The 21,080-nt window shown below is 43.7% G+C and overlaps 1 protein-coding gene across 1 annotated transcript in view; it reads right to left on the bottom strand.

Annotated features, from left to right (window-relative positions):
• Positions 1 to 719: 719 nt before the first annotated feature.
• ogdhb (oxoglutarate dehydrogenase b) overlaps positions 720 to 21,080 on the bottom strand; it is a 45,869-nt gene continuing 25,508 nt past the window's right edge. Inside the window, exons 6-21 of the mRNA XM_085792543.1 lie at positions 20,492 to 20,638; positions 19,993 to 20,083; positions 19,042 to 19,221; positions 17,563 to 17,691; positions 15,691 to 15,870; positions 13,620 to 13,772; positions 11,563 to 11,794; positions 10,122 to 10,272; positions 7,099 to 7,226; positions 5,735 to 5,913; positions 5,550 to 5,621; positions 4,751 to 4,876; positions 3,917 to 3,989; positions 3,611 to 3,774; positions 3,240 to 3,394; positions 720 to 935 (exon numbers count right to left, since the gene is read on the bottom strand). Coding sequence (XP_085648669.1) covers positions 815 to 935; positions 3,240 to 3,394; positions 3,611 to 3,774; positions 3,917 to 3,989; positions 4,751 to 4,876; positions 5,550 to 5,621; positions 5,735 to 5,913; positions 7,099 to 7,226; positions 10,122 to 10,272; positions 11,563 to 11,794; positions 13,620 to 13,772; positions 15,691 to 15,870; positions 17,563 to 17,691; positions 19,042 to 19,221; positions 19,993 to 20,083; positions 20,492 to 20,638 — 2,281 coding nt within the window. The 3' untranslated portion in view covers positions 720 to 814. The remainder of the gene's footprint in view (positions 936 to 3,239; positions 3,395 to 3,610; positions 3,775 to 3,916; positions 3,990 to 4,750; positions 4,877 to 5,549; positions 5,622 to 5,734; positions 5,914 to 7,098; positions 7,227 to 10,121; positions 10,273 to 11,562; positions 11,795 to 13,619; positions 13,773 to 15,690; positions 15,871 to 17,562; positions 17,692 to 19,041; positions 19,222 to 19,992; positions 20,084 to 20,491; positions 20,639 to 21,080) is intronic.

Raw genomic sequence — 21,080 nt, 5'->3', positions numbered from 1 at the left:
AACTTGATCAATCACGTGTCTGCGAGTCACAGCACCTGATAGCTTAGCTTAGCTTAGCGTAGCGTAGCTTAGCTTAGCATAAAGAGTGGAGGCGGAGGGGAAGCGTTAGCCTCTTGGCTCCTGTGCAGATTAAAGCTCTGAGGTAAAACATGTTGGTTAATTAGAGGACTGAGGTCTGACGAGGTAATGAGTGATCAATCAAATCAACAGACCGATCGATTATTGAAGAGTATTGATCTTTTCTTCTTTCTCTTGTTATGAAAACAAGTGTGATCTCCGTTTTTGTCTTTTTATTCTCAATTTATTGCATTTTTAATCTGTCAGCTCTTCTCATTTTTTTTAAATTCTTTTTAAATAATTTTTTATCTATTTTTTTATTCCTTTTTATTCTTCTAAAATTCTTTTTATCTTTATTTTTAATTCTCATTTCGTTTTTCTAAACCGTTTCGTGCTTCTATGTCTTCTATGTACGTAAATCACTGCAGCACTTTGGTAAACTTTAATCTTTTGGACATGTGCTATAAAAATAAAGTGGATTAAAAACAAGTGAGCAGATTTTTCACATTGCTGTGTCCTTATACATATTGACTGATTGATTGATTGATTGATTGATTGATTGATTGATTGATTGATTGATTGATTGAGCAGCCTGAAATGATTCAGTGATCGATGAAACTCTTTCGTTCAGTCATCGCAGCTTCTTTTTTTTCTCCCACGTTTTTTTCCGTGTCCATCGCTGTTAATGTGACATTGTCGTCGTCATAGTAACAGTGTCAGCAGGTGTGATGAGGTCACGGCGTGAGGGGGCGGAGCTTCACGCCGCCTGCGAGGACGAGTCCAGGTCCAACGCTGCGTCCAGTAAACGCTGCAGCTCAGACAGGTGAGTCGGTTTGTTGCCGGTGGCCGGAGCCGCCGCCGGGTCACGACCTGCGTACCTACACACACACACACACACACACACAGGTGAGCACAACAATTAATCGTGGCATACACCGAGTCGGTAACCAAGGAAACGTCACTTCCGGTCAGAGCCATGGGGGAAAACAAACCGATTCCCCCGTAGACATACATGTGAAAACGCAGCATTTTAAACCTTTGTCTAACGCTTGTCCACTGTCATGTCTTAGTTTGAATCATTTCTATCTGCTGACAAAGAGCTAGATATTAAAAAACTCATCACGATCCGGGTCGATTGCTGTCCGTACATTAGGGCTGACCCGATTATCATATTTTGGTAATCGAAACTTCGCAGACATAAAATCGATTTTAATCAAACAAGGGTTTGGTCTCCAACCTGTATGCTTTCATGTGCAAAGCACCAGAATCGCCTCTGCTCATTAAAACCTGTTGGAGTCAGGACCTTTCTGTTTCCTCCTCAGCAGTAGATTGGAACATGGTGTGGTCAAATATTCTGTTATCATCTAGGAATCCCAATCATCAAATGATACATTATAATTTTGTACATAGACTTTATTGCACTCCTCGGAAATTATTTCAAATGAAACGTGCTCTAAATCCAGACTGTCAACTCTGCTCCCCGAGCACCATAGGCACGTTTTTTCACATGGTATGGAATTGTCCTCCAGTACTATCCTTTTGGAAAATTGTTGTAAGAAGACTGTCTGTTATGCTGAATGTTGTAATCCCATGTTCTCCAGTCACTTTGTTGTTGAATGATTTTTCTGGTCTGAATTTGTCCATTAGACAACGCCGGTGCCTTCTGCTCGGCCTCACGGCCGCAAAGAAGATCATTGCCCAGAGATGGAAGGCCCCACACACTTTGTCTTATGACCAATGGGCATGCTCAGTAGTAGACTTGGCAAATCTTGAAATGTCTGTAGCACGTATGCATGGTGCGAAGGAAGAGAATGTTATTTTTTGGTCCAAGTTTGCGCATACAGTACATGTAAATTCAGTCTCTACAGTTTAAATTGGATCTATTTGTTTTTTGTTTTGGTTTTTGTATTGTTTTGTTGTTGTTTTAAGGAGGTTGACCTGGGGGGACGGGGGGGTGGGGTATACATTTAGATGTCTGTATATATTGAATTTATGTTTTGTTTCTGTTATTTTTGGTTGTTGTTGTTTGTTAGGGGTATTTTTATTCTTTATTTTTATTCTTTTCAAGGTGTGTGTTTGTTTGTTTGTTTGTTTTTTATTATATCTTTGTTGTTCTACTGGATTGAAATAGATAAAAATTAATAAAAAAATTGATCACAAAAAATAAAATAAAATCGATTTTAATCGAAGCTTCGACGGCCGGCGGCGGCCGTAACGTCTGCCCGGGGGGTGGGGGGTGCGCGTTCGTAGCGGTTTCCAGGATGCCAAGTAGCCTACTCATTGTAATGTAACAAGTGCCGATGAGAACCGGTGTCAAAAAGGAAAAAAGGAAGAAAAAACAAAACAATGGCAACGAACGAAGCTTCGATTTTTTTGGGTCAGCCCTACCGTACATTTTAAAATATTGGCTCTTTCACATGCCGCGTTTTCACACGTATGTCTACGGGGGAATCGGTTTGTTTTCCCCCACAGCTCTGTGTCGTTTCCTTGGTTACCGACTCGGTGTATTAAACGCCACAATTATTTAATCGTAAAGATTCATAAATACCGTCACTTTCACAAAAATTTGATGTTGGAACCGTATTGGTAGATGTGGCGCAAAAATAAAGGTTAATGCACAGATACTGGTCCATTTAATTGACGTAACATTGAATTGGTTAGTAGGGATGTCACGATTACTTGTTTTCACAATTAATCGTGGTATTAGACGCCACAATTATTTAATCGTAAAGATTCATAAAAAACGTTACTTTCCGAAAAAAGATGATGTTGGAACCTTATTGGCAGATGTAAATGCTCAGATACTGGTCCATTTATCTAACGTAACGTTGAATTGGTAGGAATTTAAATGTTAGTGTGTCATTTTTAATTAAAAAAAAAAAGCAAAACAAAACAAAAAACGATTAAAATAGACGCTAACATTTGGTCTAGATGACAATTTATGACCTGAATATTTCAAACACTTCCCCTGGGGATTAATAATTGGTCATATATTAATAGATGTAGTTATATTTTGACTATATTTGATTTTACACATTCGTAGTGTTGTGAAATGAATTAATGCAGAATAATTGTGATAATCGTAACACCGTGATTATTTCTCTGACAATAATCGTACCAAGACAATCTATAATCGTGACATCCCTACTCAGCGGTGAGTATAAAAGTGGGCGGGGCTTTACCAGACGGGGCGGCGGTGGTCGGTGGTGGTGCGGATGCGCGGCTTGACGTAGTCGTAGTAACCCTGGTTCTTGTGCTCCTCCTGGCACCAGACCAGCTCGGCGTTCCGGTAGCGCTCCGTCTCGGCCTTCACCAGGTCGAAGGGGAACGGAGAGAGCTGCACACGGAGGAGAAGGTCAAAGGTCACAAACCTGCTGCTCATGTCATCTTTTTTATGATGTTTCAGCGTCAATAAACTTTTTGAGTTCTCGCCTCTTCCTGCGCTGAAAATAACTGGTAACCTTTTAATTTACAGGCTGTTAATTACATCATAATGTCAAGGAATAACGCCTAAAAATAACGATCGATTGTGTAGAAATATCCCAGAAATAACCTGTTCTATGCGGACCACGGCGACCTCCCGCTCCGTCCCTCTGTTCTTCCGTTCTCTCATCAGTTCGTAGTAAATCTTCCCGGAGCAGAAAACGACTCTCTTCACCTTCTCCGGGCTCGAGGCCGCCGGCCCCTCGTCGGAGATCAAACGCCTGAAGTGGGTCCCTGCACACGCACACGCACACGCACACGCACACACACACACGTTATCAATAACACACAGAGAGGCTGAGCTGTGTGTGTGTGTGTGTGTGTGTGTGTGTGTGTGTGTGTGTGTGTGTGTGAGGTCGTCGTCCTCTGAACTCACCTGGCAACATGTCGTCGAAGCTGGACTTGGCTTCAGGATGACGGAGCAACGACTTGGGAGTAAAGACGATCAACTGGAGAGAGAAAGAGAGAGAGAGAGAGGGAGAGAGAGAGAGAGAGGGGGAGAGAAAAGACAGGGAGAAAAGAGAAGAGAGAAAAGAGAGAGGGAGAGAAAAAAGAGAGAGATTTAAGAGAGAAGGAAAAGAGGGAGGGAGAAAAACAATAGAGAGAGGGAGAAAAGAGAAAGAAAAGAGGGAGGGAGAGAGAGAAAAGAGAAGAGAGGGAAAAGAAAGAGAGAAAAGAAAAGAGGGAGGGAGAGAGAAAAAAGAGAAGACAGAAAAGAAAAGAGAGAGAAAAGAGAAAAAGAAAAGAGGGAGGGAGAGAGAAAAAAGAGAAGACAGAAAAGAAAAGAGAGAGAAAAGAGAAAAAGAAAAGAGGGAGGGAGAGAGAGAAAGGAGAAGACAGAGAAAAGAAAAGAGAGAGAAAAGAGAAGAAAGAGAGGGAGAGAAAAAAATAGAGGGACAAAAGAGGGAGAGAGAAAAGAAAAGAGGGAGAGAGAAAAGAGAGAGAAAAAATAGAGGGAGAAAAGAGGGAGTCATTGATCTGAACCTCTGTCTCTTGGGTACGTTACTTTTAAAAAGTAATGAGTTATATTTATATATTTAAATATTTAAATATATCTAGAGACACTCTGGTCGTGTGCAGAAGCTGCATGTTACAGACACGTGACTATAAAAACTTTATTCGTCCCGTCTCTGGTAACTATAGTATCGGTGTCGTCATGGTAACGAGTATCATCAGTGTGGTCATGGTAACGAGTATCAGCGCCACCTACAGGCTTCCTGAACGGCTGCAGGATCTGTCGTCTCAGCACGTGGAAGTAGTTTGCCGGCGTGGAGACGTTCACCACGATCCAGTTGCAGTCGTAGAGCTGCCGCACCGAGAAGTCCTCCGACACGCTCTGAAACACACAGAGAAGAAGGAGAAGAAAACACTTAAGCCAAGTTAAATTTAAGACTTTTTAAGACGTTTTTAATGCTACTTGAAATTAAATTTAAGACTGACTTCACATTAAACACAAATGCAAAAATTTTTTTACCCACTTTCCTATGGTCCAAGGTAAAGCGACTGCTACATCATTTAACAGCTGTGTTGTGGAGAGGAGATGATAAACTAAAAAGGACACGTTTGCTCGTTCGTATGTTTCCATCCAAAGTGATTCAAATAACTGGGAAATGATGCGCATTAAAAGAAATTTGAGTTCTGTGTGTTTCCATTAAAAGTACGGACTTTGGTGAAAACTACAAATTCGCACGAGTTTTCCTGCAGCTGTCCTTTCAAAATAAATGCGTAAAAAGTCCGGAAAAAAAACAAAAAAAACACTGACTCTGGAGCTGGTGGCGGTGAGAGATTTAGCGTTGACGGCCGCCACTAACTTCTCTATGTCGGGATGTTACCAATTATTTTGAGATTTGAGACTAATTACAACCAGAAAATTCCACTTACCATGTGTTAACATTTTTAAGACTTTGAAAAATTGATTTAAGACATTTTAATGCCAATTAAGGCCTTGTTTTTAGATTAATGAATTCAATGAGAAGAAGAACCGTGTCGGCCATGTTGTTCTGACTCACAGGGAAAACATCTGGGTCGTCGTTGCACATCTGCAGGAATCTCTCTGGACGGGCCGACGAGTGCTCCGGACCCTGAGAGCAACAGAACCGATCAGTAACCGATCAATCAATCAATCAATCAATCAATCAATAACAACGGGAGGAGGAGTCACATGACGGCGACGGATCGGCCAATGGGCTCGTACCATTCCCTCCATGCCGTGGGGCAGCAGCAGCACGATGCCGTTCTGCCTCACCCACTTGGCCTGGCCGCAGCTGATGAACTGGTCGATGATGCACTGGGCCGTGTTGTGGAAGTCTCCGAACTGGGCTTCCCACAGGACCAGAGCGTTGGGACTGGCCATCGCAAAGCCCAGCTCGAACCCTGCAACACCGGGAACACCAGAGAGGGAATATGAGAGGACATACAGAGGAAACAGGGAGAAAACATGGAGGAAATACCGAAGAAAGAGAGAGAAAACATGGAGGAAATACAGAGAAAACAGAGGAAATACGGATAAAAGAAAGAGTAAACAGAGAAAACAAAGGAAAAACAGAGAAAATACGGAGAAAAGAAAGGAAAAGCAGAGGAAATACGGAGAAAACAAAGGAAATAAGGAGAAAACATGGAGGAAATTCGGAGAAAACAGAGGAAATACGGAGAAAAGAAAGAGGAAACAGAGGAAATACGGAGAAAAGAAAGGAAATACTGAGAAAACATGGAGGAAATATGGAGAAAACAGAGGAAATACGGAGAAAAGAATAAGGAAACAGAGGAAATACGGAGAAAAGAAAGGAAATATGGAGAAAACAAAGGAAAAACAGAGGAAATATGGAGAAAAGAAAGGAAATACGGAGAAAACAGAGGAAAAACAGAGGAAATATGAAGAAAACAAAGGAAATACAAAGAAAACAGAGGAAATACGGAGAAAACGAAGGAAAAACAGAGGAAATACGAAGAAAACAAAGGAAATACGGAGAAAACAGAGGAAATACGGAGAAAACGAAGGAAAAACAGAGGAAATACGAAGAAAACAAAGGAAATACGGAGAAAACAGAGGAAATACGGAGAAACAGAGGAAATATGAAGAAAACAGAGGAAAAACAGAGGAAATACGGAGAAAAGAAAGAGAAAACAGAGGAAATACGGAGAAAAGAAAGAGAAAACAGGAAATACGGAGAAAAGAAAGGAAATACGGAGAAAACAGGAAAAACAGAGGAAATATGAAGAAAACAAAGGAAATACAAAGAAAACAGAGGAAATACGGAGAAAACGAAGGAAAAACAGAGGAAATACGAAGAAAACAAAGGAAATACGGAGAAAACAGGAAATACGGAGAAACAGAGGAAATATGAAGAAAACAGAGGAAAAACAGAGGAAATACGGAGAAAAGAAAGGGAAAACATAGGAAACAGAGAGGAAACACAAAGATATGATGGAGAAAACATGAAGGAAAGACGACCATAACAGAGAGGAAACACAGAGGAAACCGAGAGGAACCAGTTGATGTGTGTAGAGTGTGTGTAGAGTGTGTATAGAGTGTATAGTGTTGTGTGTTGTGCGTCTCACCCAGCACGCCGTACTCGGACAGCGAGCTGTTGCACACGGTGTAGGGAGCCTGGTCTGGAGACAGGAAGTTCATGGGGATGCAGATCCTCTTGTCCACGTTCTGGTCGTGGAGCACGTGGTGACGGTGGCTGTGGACAAACAAAGGGTTAATATTAGGGATGCTCCGATCAGCATTTTTGAGTGCCGATCCGATCACCGATCACAGGAATCACAAATCTGCCGATACCGATACCGATCACCGATCACAGAATGGATGGGAGAATAATAATAATAATAATAATAATAATAATAATAATAATAATCCTCAATGTCCTGTATTTGTGCACCACTTAAAGTGGTAAAACCATTTGTACTAAAATAAATAATACAATCAAGATCTTTACACAAATTTTTATTTGTGTAAACATTACATGCCCTGTCAAGACCAATAGATTAAATAAAATAATAAATAAATAAAATTTACTTAATTGACTTGCCTTACTCCCCAAGTGAGGCAAAAAAGGCTTCAAAATCATTTTAAACAAAAAGAGGCATGCAGTTTACTGCCACTGCATCGCTAAATAGCCCTTAGAAGTTCACAGATTATGGATAAATAACCTTAGCACAAACTAAACTCCTAGTCGACTGGCCTTTATTGGGACAGGCTTTTATCTGAGGGGGACTTTTATTTCTAAATCCCTCCTCATCGTTCAATAGCTCATCTTCATCTTCCTCACGTGTTGTTCTCCTTGCTGCGTTGTCGGACCTGGGTCTCTGTTGCGCTGTAGCGCGTCACTCCCATTCAAGTCAACAGCATATTCACAGCGTGTGCTGCAGTCCATCTCCCGTCCCGACCGGGACCCGGACACGGAGCAGAGACCTGCTGTCCGACAGTGCGAGGCTGTCCCTCTCTGAAGCAGAGGAGAGGTCAGCTTCACTCCCGTCAGTCTTCACAGACAGTCCACACACAAGTTGAAAGAGTTTCTGATCATATAAGCTATCGTCAGTGTTCCAGGCGACGGAGTTTTTTTTTTTTTTTTGACCCGCCCTGCCTTCGCTCGTTTATACAAAGCCCCGGCTATTAATCCAATACCGGTGTCCCGGCTTTTATTTGAGGAAATACGGCGAGCTTATTTATTTGAGGTAATAAGGCAGTCAATTCGTCTCAGCCCCCCCCCATGCAGTTGTCCATGGTGCTGAACCTGGTGACGTTGTTTACACTCTGCATTGTGGCTTGTCTGTGAAACGCGCTGCAGATCTGTCCCTCTTGCTTTCTCCCCCACTCCCACCGGCTGAACCCGGTCTTTTCAGTTCGGAGTGGGGCCTCCACATGCACAGAGCGAAATGATAACGTCTAAAAAAAATAAAAAATAAAAAAATTTAAAAATTAAAATTAAAAAAAATTAAAAATTAATATGCGATCGGCTTTTCTGATCGGCACTTCGAGAGCCCACCGATCATCCCGTTTAGGGTCAATATCGGCCGATAACGATCGGCGGCCGATCGATCGGAGCATCCCTAGTTAATATCTCCTCCTCCTCCTCCTCCTCCTCTCTGTGTGTGTGTTGTGTAATGGTAAATCTTAATATTCCTTTGTTTTAATCACTTGAGACGTTCCTACACCCTACTTTCCCAGACTTCCTTCTGCAATTGTAAATTCAAGTTCCTTTTCCCTTAAAGCAGAAGTAAGCGATCCGGTGGTTTTGGCTAATGCTGCGTTCCAGGCAGGCTTTTGAAACTGTAAATTACAGCTTCAAGTCACGACTTACGACTTTGTAGCGTTCCAGGCAACACACTCGTGTTTCTCCGACCTGTTTTACCTGTGAAAGTCACTATAACGGCCACTCGTAACTTCTGACCCGTGAACTCGTACCAGATCGAACTGGTACGAGTTCACAGGTCGGAAAAACACGAGTTACGGGTTTCCTTGAACGCACCATAACAGTCCTCGTCCCTACATCACCACATTCAGGCGCATCCCTTGGCTGCACACACAGAGAGGACTGCCCCTTTATGCCGTTCTCTCTCCTCATTGGATAAAGGTTGTAGGATACGATAAATGTTTTCTCCTGGGCTCAGAGCAGAGCAGAGGGACTGACAGACCCGTGTTTCAGACCAAACACTCTATAGAAGTGATTGCTGACGGAAGCATAGACTGTAAAAAGAATGGACGTAGCATCCGTGACGTCACCCATTGGTTTTGGGGAGTCGTTTTTGTGACTCCAACATGGCGGCCTGAACAGCGCCATGTTGGATTGGCCGGCCGAGAACCCGCCCACTGGCCTCGAAGCAGCTGTCCACGGAGCTGCCCGGACCTGTCACTCAACGTTTCTGCGCCCTGATTGGCCAGAGTTTTAACCTAATAACAGTAAAACGGTAGAGTTAAAAAATAATTCCCCCCCCCTCAGAGTGTGTGCGGGGGTAGAAACTATCGATTGAGACGAAAAAACGTTCTGACACCAGGCTTTTAACATGTTTACTGAGGATGTAAAGTCGGCGATTTTAACATGGGGGTCTATGGGGAATGCTCCCTTCTGACACCAGCCCCCAGAGGAAGAAGAGGGGATTGCAGTTTTTTGAACGCGGAAGTGACTTCACTTCTCAGAGCCACAACTGCCCCCTTGGTCGGAAGATACAACTATTTAAGACTTACATTAACACAAAAATATCGCTTACTTCTGCTTTAACCATCCGTGATGCCCAACTTCCCACTTCCTAATTCACACTCAAACACCTTTGTATTTTAAATTGTATCTCTTAACTCCATACCTCGGGAGACCGGTGATTATACCTTCAAAAGTGAAGGTGTGAAAACACAATCAGGGAAGGGGCCGGCCAAAGGACACAAACACACCCCAGAAGTGAACCTTCCCTCAGCTATAAATGTTTAGGTTTTCCCATTGTCTTGGTCTTTTCTTCACCATCACCCACTCGGGTAGAACTGACCTTTCCTTGCAACGAAATAAATTCATGTCGGCCGTCGAAGTCTCTATTTCATTATTCACCAACAGCAAACGGCTAAGAATTTCCACGACAGTTGGTACCTGAACGTCCCTCGCTCCACGTCCTGTCCACTCAGACGGACGTGGATCCCGTCTCTTAGCAACGAGCCGAACGCCATGTACTCGCCCAGCGCCCAGTCGCACACTCTCTGGTCCACCATGTTGGAGCGGCCCTTCAGGATACGACTCAGACCTGAGGAGGAGGAGAGGAGGAGGAGAGGTGAGAGGAGGTGAAAAGAAGAGGAGGAGGAGAGAAAGAGTAGGAGGATGAGAAAGAGGACAGATAATCTCCTCCATGAATAGTGAAGTCCTCCACAGGGGCAGAAGCAGTGATGTGTCCAGGGTTCATACACATTTTAACCAACAAGTTTCCATGACATTACAAGACCTCTAAAACATCAATGTATGCATGAAATGTATGAAAACTATGTAAAACAAACAACAAAAACCAGTGGAATTGTCAAAAAAAAGATCTAATGACAATGCGCTTTATGCACAGCTCCACTACTTCCTGAGCTCAAGCCACCTCGTTTATTTAATTCCTGTTTTACATGATTAGACAAACTGATTAATTCAGGTGTGTCTGTCACAACAATGGTCATCTCCCCCCAACTCCCAGCCCCACCCACTCAGGGTTCCTTCACCACGTCCGTGCAGCGGTGCGCCTCGGATATGCACGGGCAAAAAAGAGAGACCTGCCGTGCCGTGTAAAAAAAACAACAAAAAAGTGTCACGACTTCCTGTATCTGGCCCTTCAAAATAAAAGCCCCATAGTCTTTCATATAGTTCAGTCATTTTGAGTTAATATTGACAAGACATGGCTCCAAAGGTTTGTTTCGACCAATGATTTTTTGGTCGACCAGTGCTTGGTCGACTTTTTGGGGGCAGCCCTAGAAGTGATTTATGTTTTCTTTTTCAGGTTTGAAAATGCCATATCCAATACCCTGCACCATTCAATTTAATTTTATTTAATGACATTTATGTCAAAGATACCGGAGAGTGATAATAGCAGCCTATAAAATCTGTTGTTCAATATCTCATGACTGATGAAAAATTAGTCATGTTGTGTGCAGTAGAATTTTGATGCATCGCAATGCATCGTAGAATCGAATCGAATCGAATCGAATCGAATCGTTACCTGGTGAATCGTAATCGAATTGAATCGTGAGGGCAGTGCCAATGCGCGACACTTTTCGATACGAAATAGGCTATTTATTGATCAATTTTAAATCAACCTTATAGACCGTTATTACTAAATGTAATCATTTCAAAAAATAAAATAAAATCCATGACTTTTCCAAAACTTTTGGGGTGAATTTATGTTTCCAAGACTTTTTCAGGCCTGGAAAATTTCAAATTACGTGACTTTTCCAGGTTTTTTCATAATGTACGAACCCTGTGTGTCCGATGTGCAGCAGCTCCTCCTCCTGATGGAGAGGAGGAGGAGGAGGTAGAACAGGAGGAGTAAGAGGAGCAGTGTTACCTCCATGTATAGTGAAGTCCTCCATGGGAACAGAGGCAGCGATGTGTCCGATGTGCAGCAGCTCGTCCTCTGTGATCCCGGTGGAGGGGCAGTTCATGGATCGGGGCTGCCCCTCCAGCGTGAAGAAGCCGGGCCACGGAGAGTCCAGCCAGTGTTTGATGTGCAGGATCTTCTCGTCTTTGGAGCGCGCGTACGCCTCCTCGCAGATCTTATCGTAGCCCGCCACCTCCTCCTGGAAGAGGAGAACAACCACAGGAGGTTTAGAGCTTCAAAGAGAGAAGAAGGAGGCGTAGGAAGTAACGTGACACGTGGTTGCGGCCTAACATCCTCTTCTGCCCGGACATTTTTCAACTTTTTACGTCCGTTTTATTCGTGAAAATGTCCAGTTTTCATTGTTTTTCATGGGACCATTAAAGGGATAGTTCAACATTTAGTCAAATTGTGCCCATTGCCATAATCCCTATAGTCATAGCAGTAGGTTCGTTACCTTTAATTGTCGGTGCAAGCTGTTTTTAGAACGGCGGAGCAGAGCCGCGAGCTGCTCAGAGCTACGCTATACGGAGGCTCATTATGGGATTTCTTGGTTTCCCTCATTAAAAACTCCACAACGCTCTGGTGGACAAGTTGTGAGCTGCACATTCACCACGCTGAGATAATAACACAACGTTACCACACAGAGTTGTTGTAGAGGGAAATACAGAGTCTGCTTGATGAAAAACTGTCCCTGAAGGCAACGTGCATCAGCGGTTTTGCATGAATTTCCCTCTAAAACAACTCTGTCTGGTAACGTTGTGTTATTATCTCATAGCCTGGTGAATGTGCAGTTCATATTAACCTGCTGGAACGACACATATCTCCACCTGGTGTTGAGGAGGAGACACTTTTCTTTGTTGCATGTGAACTGGGACAAGATCAGAGCTCCGAGGAGATGCTGGGATGGAGCTGAGACTGTAAACGAACTGACTTCATCATGTGACTCAGAGTGAAGCCGTCTGCCACTGACACATCTCTACTCACTGACACTCAAACCTGCTCCTCCGTCCTGCTTTGTCCCTTCAGAATAAAACTCTGCAGCTTAAAGACAACCAAACTGTTTAAAACCATCACAGGAAAGAGAGGGGAGATACACTGCAAAAAATCTAATATCTTACCAAGAGTTTTGTCCTACTTTTAGTCAAAATGTAATTTCTAGTCAAAACAAATCTCATTACACTTAAAATAAGACTCATCACATTAAAAAGCAGCTTGTTTTTAGACACTTTTTTACTTCTTTCAAGCTGATTTTCACTTCAAATAAGTAGAAAAATCTGATAGTGGAGCAAGTTTTTCTTCCTTATTACAAGCATAAAAAACTTGCTTTCACTGGCAGATTTTTCTACTTATTTGAAGTGAAAATGTGTTTGAAACAAGTGAAAATGATCTAAAAACAAGTTAATTTTTAGGTGATGAGTCTTATTTTTAGTGGATAGGGGTTGTTTTGACTAGAAATTAGACATTTTGACAAGAAATAAGACAAATATTCTTGAAAAAGAGTTTTTGCAGTGTACAGTATGAGCTAAGAACTTAAAACAACCAAGAATAAATGCTAGGCTACATTAAAAAGCTTGTGTATTTCTGTGGCGGGGGTAAAACTGTGGAACATCTTGACAGAGGATCTCAAACAAAGCAAAAACATAACACAATTTAGAAATAGATTAAAACATAGTATGATAGAAAGCTATAAACAGGATTGATTAATTGGGTGTTGATTGCAACTGTAATACTGTTTAATTCTTTATTTATTTTATATTTTGGCTACACTTGTTAATTATTGGATAATTATTTCGTTCTATGACTCTGAAACCATGAAGAGCTCTAATGGATTTACTGAAATAACGAATTAAAGGGTAGCTACAGGCATTTATAAGCCAGATAGCTTCAGCCTGCACCTTTTCTATCTACTTATGAACTAGTTGAACTAATGATGGTTTTATGGAAGGTTGACTGAATGTGATTGATGCTCAACTGTTAACAATTCTGTGTAAAAGATCGAATAAACTAAACTACTACACACAGACCTCGTAGTCCTGGGCCGTGACCACTCCCTCTGCGATCAGCTTCTCAGCGAACTTCTGCAGCACGTTCTTCTGCTTCTTGATCTGTTTGTACATCAGCGGCTGAGTGAACATCGGCTCGTCCATCTCGTTGTGTCCGTTACGTCTGTAGCACACCTGAGGAGGAAGAGGAGGAGGAAGAGGAGGAGGAGGAGGAGAGAGGAAGAGGAGGAGGAAGAGGAGGAGGAGGAGGAGGAAGAGGAGGAGGAGGAGGAGGAGGAAGAGGTCAATGGTAAATGGACTTCCACTTATATAGCGCTTTTCTAGTCTCTTGGACCACTCGAAGCGCTTTACACTGTAGGTCACATTCACCCTTTCACACACAACAAACTGCAATCCCCTCGAATTCCTCTGGGGGCTGGTGTCAGAAAGCAGCATTCTCCATAGACCCCCGTGTTAAAATCACCCACTTTGCATCCTCAGTAAACATGTTAAAAGCCTGGTGTCAGAACGTTTTCTGGTCTCAACCGAGTTTCTACCCCCAGGGTTCCTACACATTTGAAATGTCCAAATTCCATACTTTTTCCAGACCCTAATTTCCAGACTTCTCTGTAAAAAAAATTCAAATAATTTGTGATATTTAAAGCAGAATGAAGCGATCCGGTGGTTTTGGCTAATGCTGCGTTCCAGGCAGGCTTTTGAAACCGTAAATTACAGCTTCAAGTCACAACTTACGACTTTGTAGCGTTCCAGGCAACCCACTCGTGTTTCTCCGACCTGTTTACCGGTGAAAGTCACTATAACGGCCACTCGTAACTTCTGACCCGTGAACTCGTACCAGATCGAACTGGTACCACTTCACGGTCGGAAAAATACGAGTTTCCTTGAACGCACCATAACAGTCCTCGTCCCTACGTCGCCACATTCACGGTGTTTCTTGGCTGCACACACAGCCCTGCATGCCGTTCTCTGTCCTCATTGGATAAAAACTGTAGGATACGAGAAAAGTTTTCTCCTCGGCTCAGAGCAAATAAATAATATTTCCACACAATAGTTTCAATTTTCCATACTTTTCCAGACCTGGAAATGTATAAAATCAAATTCCATATTTTCCATACTTTCCATACTTGCGTAGGAACCCTGTACCCCCGCACACACTCTGAGGGGGTTTAACTCCACCGTTTTACTGTTATTAGGTTAAAACTCTGACCAATTAGGGCGCGGGAACGTTGAGTGACAGGTCCGAGCAGCTCCGTGGACAGCTGCTTCGAGGCCAGTGGGCGGGTTCTCGGCCGGCCAATCCAACATGGCGCTGTTCAGGCCGCCATGTTGGAGTCACAAAAACGACTCCCCAAAACCAATGGGGGACGTCACGGACGCTACGGCCATTCTTCTTACAGTCTATGGTTCAGTGTCTTGCCCAAGGACACTTCAACATGTTGCCAGGAGGAGCCTGGGATCGAACCACATATGGTACCAAGGTACATATGTATGTACTCCTAAGGTACACGTATTTACCCCCTAAAGGTACATTATCAGAGACAGTGTGTTAGAAAAAAATAGTAGCTTAAGTAGGAAAGTAGGGATAATAATTAAACATTCAACTAGTAATTATTTTTTAAATATATGTAATGGAGGTCTGCAGGTGTGCCCCAGTCACGAGGTACCAGTAAGGACAAGGTCTTGGCGAAGCGGTTAGCATCGTCGCCTCCGGTACAGGAGGTCGTGGGATCGATCCTCGCTCAGGGCAGGTCGCAGAGCAAACACACACACCGGTTACATATATACCCAGGGTATATATGTACAAGAACAAGTAGTACAAGTATATATTGTACAAGTACAATTGTGCACCTAGCATCTAAAGGGTATTATACCCTTTAGATGCTAGGTGCACAATACTACTTAAACTGGTACATTTTGAAAAGGTACAAAAATGTACCGGCACCAATGGGTACAAAATTGTCTCTAAAAAAGGTTAAAGGCCTGGAGCGACAAGGGTTTGTACCCTTTTGAGTACATTTCCGTATTTCTATTTTTCTCTGTGAACAACAACACCAACATGATGAGTGTTTAATCTCCTCCTCCTTCTCCTCACCAGATCTACGACCACGTCTTTGTGGAACGTGTTCCTCCACTCGGCCGCCACGTTGCACACGTACATCACGGCCTCGGGGTCGTCGGCGTTGACGTGGAAGATCGGAGCGTTCACCACCCGGGCTACGTCGGTGGGGTACGGGGAGGAGCGAGCCATCCGGGGGTCGGTGGTGAAGCCGATCTGAAAGGAGGGGGAGGAGGAGGAGGAGCAGGAGGAGGAGGAGGAGGAGGAGGAGGAGGAGAAGGAGGAAGAAGAGGTCAGGTTCAGAGAGGTAAATGAGGAATAGTGTTGCTGCCCGACACCCGTTTTTCTTTCCAGGAATCCCAGGAGACGGTCAGTGAATTTAATCCCAGGATGGCGGGTTATCTTCTAATTGTTGTACCTTACTACTTCAAACCTAAACTAATGAAACACGCTCAATAAAGTTTGTGAAATGTTTAATGTTGTTGTTTCTATCACCTACATATGGTCAGTCATGCACAAAGACTTGTATTTTTCCGAATCTCCAAACCAGAAACGTTTGTAACAGCACCGGAAAAAGCCGCTAGATTTGTCGCTAGTGGCTTTTGACAAAAAAAGTCACCAAGAGGGTTTGGAAAGTCGCCAGATTTAGCGAGAAAGTCGCCAAGTTGGCAACACGGTGAAGCCGACAGCCGCACAGCAGCTGCACGCTGTCCCCAGAGCAGCATTCAAGGAGACCGATTACTCAAACAAAACCAAGATCACACAGTTTATAAAAAACATTATGTTTTGATTGTAGTTTAAAACAGTTTTACATATCAGAGGACTACCATATTCACACACAGGGACCTGAGAGTGTCTATTATCGTAATCTGTAAAAAAAAAAGAAAAACGGTTTTGACGAGTTTACTTGTTATTGGTCGCAAAAGAGTTAATAAAGTACTGTAGTGTAAAATGATTGGTAAGCTCCTTCATAATAAAGTGAGTGTGGAGTAACGTCAGGCCGTTACTGTGTGGCGCTGTCAGGACGCTCTGAAGAGCCACGGTTCAACTTTATTACTGTGACTGTTACTTTATTTGCAGGTGTCGCGTTTTGATTAATGTAATGTTTTCTTCCTCCTTCAAAGACATAAAACATTTGGTAAAATATGATAAAATCTAATCGTTCTGTTGAGTGTATTAAAGTGGCAGCCTTAAAAGGATAGTATCATTTTTTAAAGTGTGGTTGTATGATCTCCAAATAGCCCCTAAGTACTTTAATTGCAGTAGAAGACTCTCTGCACTCCTCCCGTTAGCAACGCCAGCCCATAATAGCCCTGCCCAGAGATTTACAACATACAGTGTTGTGAACAGACCCAAAGAAACGGCCTAAAAGAGGTTTTACCTGAAAAAAAATACACAGTTCCATTGTCCATATTTTTTTCCAGCCCTTCAAAGTGCAGGAAAAACACAGTTTTTATTTGGACCTAACTAACTGCTGATCGGCGGGTGCTAACCCTGGGCGGAGGGATACGTGAGTTGGTTAGGTCCAAATAAAAACTGTGTTTTTCCTGCACTTTGAAGGGCTGGAAAAAATTATGGACAATGGAACTGTGTAAAACCTCTTTTAGGCCGTGAAAATAGGCCGTTTCTTTGGGTCTGTTCACAACACTGTATGTTGTAAATCTCTGGGCAGGGCTATTATGGGCTGGCGTTGCTAACGGGAGGAGTGCAGAGAGTCTTCTACTGCAATTAAAGTACTTAGGGGCTATTTGGAGATCATACAACCACACTTTAAAAAAAATGATACTATCCCTTTAAAACAGAGAGGAGGACTCTTTTATCCTGGGAAATGAAAAGCGTGAGGAACTCAAAGAGCATGTTATTGATCCGTGTGTGTGTGCAGTAGTGAAGTGATTAACCCCGTGTTACCTGGTTGTTGACGACCACGTGGATGGTGCCGTGTGTGGTGTAGGACGGCAGGTCAGACAGGTGGAACGTCTCGTACACGATGCCCTGACCCGCGAACGCCGCGTCGCCGTGCAGCAGGACGGACATCACCTAGGGAACAGCAGCGGGTTACAACACCGGTCTGCACACTTTAAAGGGACAGTTCAACATTTAGTCAAACTGGTCCATCACCATAATCCCTATAGTCATAGCAGTAGGTTCGTTACCTTTAATTGTTGGTGCAAGCTGTTTTTAGAACAGCGGAGCAGAGCCGTGAGCTGCTCAGAGCTACGCTACGGAGGCTCATTATGGGATTTCTTGGTTTCCCTCATCGATGAAACTCATCAAATACACAATCCAACAACTCCACAACGCTCTGGTGGACAAGTTGTGAGCTGCACATTCACCACGCTATGAGATAATAACACAACGTTACCACACAGAGTTGTTGTAGAGGGAAATACAGAGACTGTTGATGAAAAACTGTCCCTGAAGCAGGGTTTCCCGCAGCGCTTTCCTGTTAAGGCGGCCGCCTTAACAACAAAGAGCTGCCGCCTAAACTAACATCTTAAAAAAAAAAAAAATGTAGCGGTATTCGCCGCCGCCGCCGCCCCACCCCCCCCCCCCCCCCCCCCGTCGGACGATGGCCGCATCCTGCCACACACATACACACCACAGAGAAGCGCGCACGCATAACAGCAGCGCGTGTTGAAAGCGGAACTTTAATACGGCACGGCACGGCACCCCCCCGTCGATCGATCCCCCCCCCCGTCAACAGATCTCCGCGCTAACCCCCCCCCCCCCCCCCCCCGTCGACAGGTCAGACACCACCTTAACTAACAAATTTTCTGGGGGAAACACTGCTGAAGGCAACGTGCATCAGTGGTTTAGCATGTATTTCCCTCTAAAACAACTCTGTGTGGTAACGTTGTGTTATTATCTCATAGCGTGGTGAATGTGCAGCTCACAACTTGTCCACCAGAGCGTTGTGGAGTTGTTGGCCACGGTGAAATTCTTTGACCGGTACAAGACAGACTCATGTTTTCATTCATCAAGAATTAAAGTCAGAGGTTGGAAGACGATCACATACCGTCGTAGTTCCCACCATAAACGGAGATTCTGCGGCGTTATTCTCATGACTCGCCACGAAACCGAAAGTAAAGAAACGCTGGTCGGCTCGCCCAGCATTTCCACCACCACTAATAATAACAAAATAACCATAGAGACAAAACCATAGATTTATCTAAAATGGACCATTAACAAGTGGTAACGGAGATTCATCCACATTAATATCAGACTTTTTTATTGTCGCAGAATTTTTCGTTGTCCCTTTAAAGGTAACGAACCTACTGCTATGACTATAAGGATTATGGCAATGGGCCTATTTGACAAAATGTTAAACTCTCCCTTTAACTCTATATAATCTATAATCAATAATCAATAATCAGTAAGTAGCAGCACCCTCTTGCCCTCGGTGTCTCCGCAGTAGAACTGCTCGGCCTTGGTCTTCCCCTGCACCACCGGGTCCACGGCCTCCAGGTGCGACGGGTTCGCCACCAGGGACAAGGTGATGAACTTGTCACTGACTCGGTTCATCCGGCGGTGCCACATCCCCAGGTGGTACTTCACATCCCCCGAGCCCTGAGGAGGGGGGAGGAGGAGGAGGAGGAGGAGGAGGAGCAGGAGGAGGAGGAGGGTTAGGTTGACCTTATTGATCCAGGAGCTGAGCACAAGCTGATCAGCTGAGTGATCGATCAGATCAATGAACAACAACAGGTAAAAGTCCAGTTTCCTGCTGAGCTCAGAGTTGATTATTGAGAAATCAGTAACAAAGATCAGGTAGAAACATCTTTAATCAGATAAAAACTAAAGGATAATTACCTTTTTTTTTTTTTACAACCTGGACCTTATTTCTATCATAAACTCCGATCATTTCCTCCCCCAGATAACTTTGGTGTCATTACAAGTGGTTGTGATGAAATGAGCTCCAGCCGAGAGGCGCGTATATCCGTATAATGGAGTCTACAGGGCAGCAGAATGCAGCCTCTAAATAACACAGACCCCGGATGTTGATAACAGCTAACCCCGGACTCAGAGGGGAATAGCACTAGCCTATCAGAACTAAATATTGGTGAAATGAAGGAGTTTCTCTGCAGATAATGTGTTATTTAGAGGCTGCATTCTGCTGCCCTGTAGACTCCATTATACGGATATACGCGCCTCTCGGCTGGAGCTCATTTCATCACAACCACTTGTAGTGACACCAAAGTTATCTGGGGGAGGAAATGATCGGATTTTATGATAGAAATAAGGTCCAGATTGTAAAAAACGCTAATTATCCTTTAAATTGTACACAACAACAGAGTCTCAGAATAAATAATATAATAATATATATAATAAATGAGTTCTGACCTCGTCTGCAGCTTCCAGTTTAGAGTCAAACTGACAGAAAATCTGATCCAACTCCTTCCTGATCACGTTGGCCAGGACGTTGAGACGACCTCTGAGGAGACACAAGGAGGAGGAGGAGGAGTCAGGAAGAGGAGGAGTCAGGAGGAGGAGGAGGAGGGGTTCTGTTTCTCCTACTGTCTCCCACGGAGCTCTGCCCCGTTAGAAAGGAGAGGGAAAGACGACGCCTCCGAGATGTAGGATGTGAGTTATAGAACAGGAACACTCGTATCATCAGAACAGACATGTCCCGGGATATTCAGCCTCCTTTCATATTGAATAGAGGAAGGAAACACTCTCCAAACTGTTTTAAGAATCGTGATGTTTAAGGCAGGATTTCTTCATTTGGCCAATGAAAAATATATTTGGCTGGTAAATCTTTGGAGGTCACCAGCCAACGGCAGATGATGTAAAAAGTTAATTTTACGCCCTGATTGTGGGGCAACAACAACAACATGTGTACCTGTGGGGCATCCCCATGATGACGCTCTCCACGCCGCTCTGACTGGAGCGGTCGATAATCGTCTTCAGCGCCGGGATCAGAGACTCGCAGCCTTCCAGCCCGAAGCGTTTCTCTGACGACCACTTCCTCTGCAGGAACTCCTCGAACCTGTGGAGGGAGAGGACCTTGCTGCTTCACACTGGAGCTCAAGACCGCCACCACCATGACACCATGACACCATGATCAATCACTACAGGAATGTGAACGAGGACCAGAACCAGACCCAGAACTAAAACTAGAATCAGAACCAGACCTGGTGGAGCGGATCATGCGGTGTAGTTGTGTAGTACCGTAAAATTCGGAATATAAGTCGCACTGGTGTATAAGCCGCAGTCTATTTTTGAGGGCCTCAAACTGGGAAAACCAGGTTTTCTATTGCTATTTGGTAATAAAAACATTATACAGGTTCCACATGTTTCTGTGCTGCGGTGTAGCTCTTAAATCTTATTTTATATTTAAAAAGAAAAGAGATCGCGGGGTAATTAAACACTGTACATTTAGGGCCGGATTTACTAAGATCCCAGATAGCGGGCGCTATATTGTTTGCGCC

Source organism: Trachurus japonicus, chromosome 12 (assembly GCF_045865225.1).
Source record: "Trachurus japonicus isolate A0001 chromosome 12, Traja_1.0".
Lineage (NCBI taxonomy): Eukaryota > Metazoa > Chordata > Actinopteri > Carangiformes > Carangidae > Trachurus > Trachurus japonicus.
This window is presented reverse-complemented; position numbering and strand designations above follow the sequence as displayed.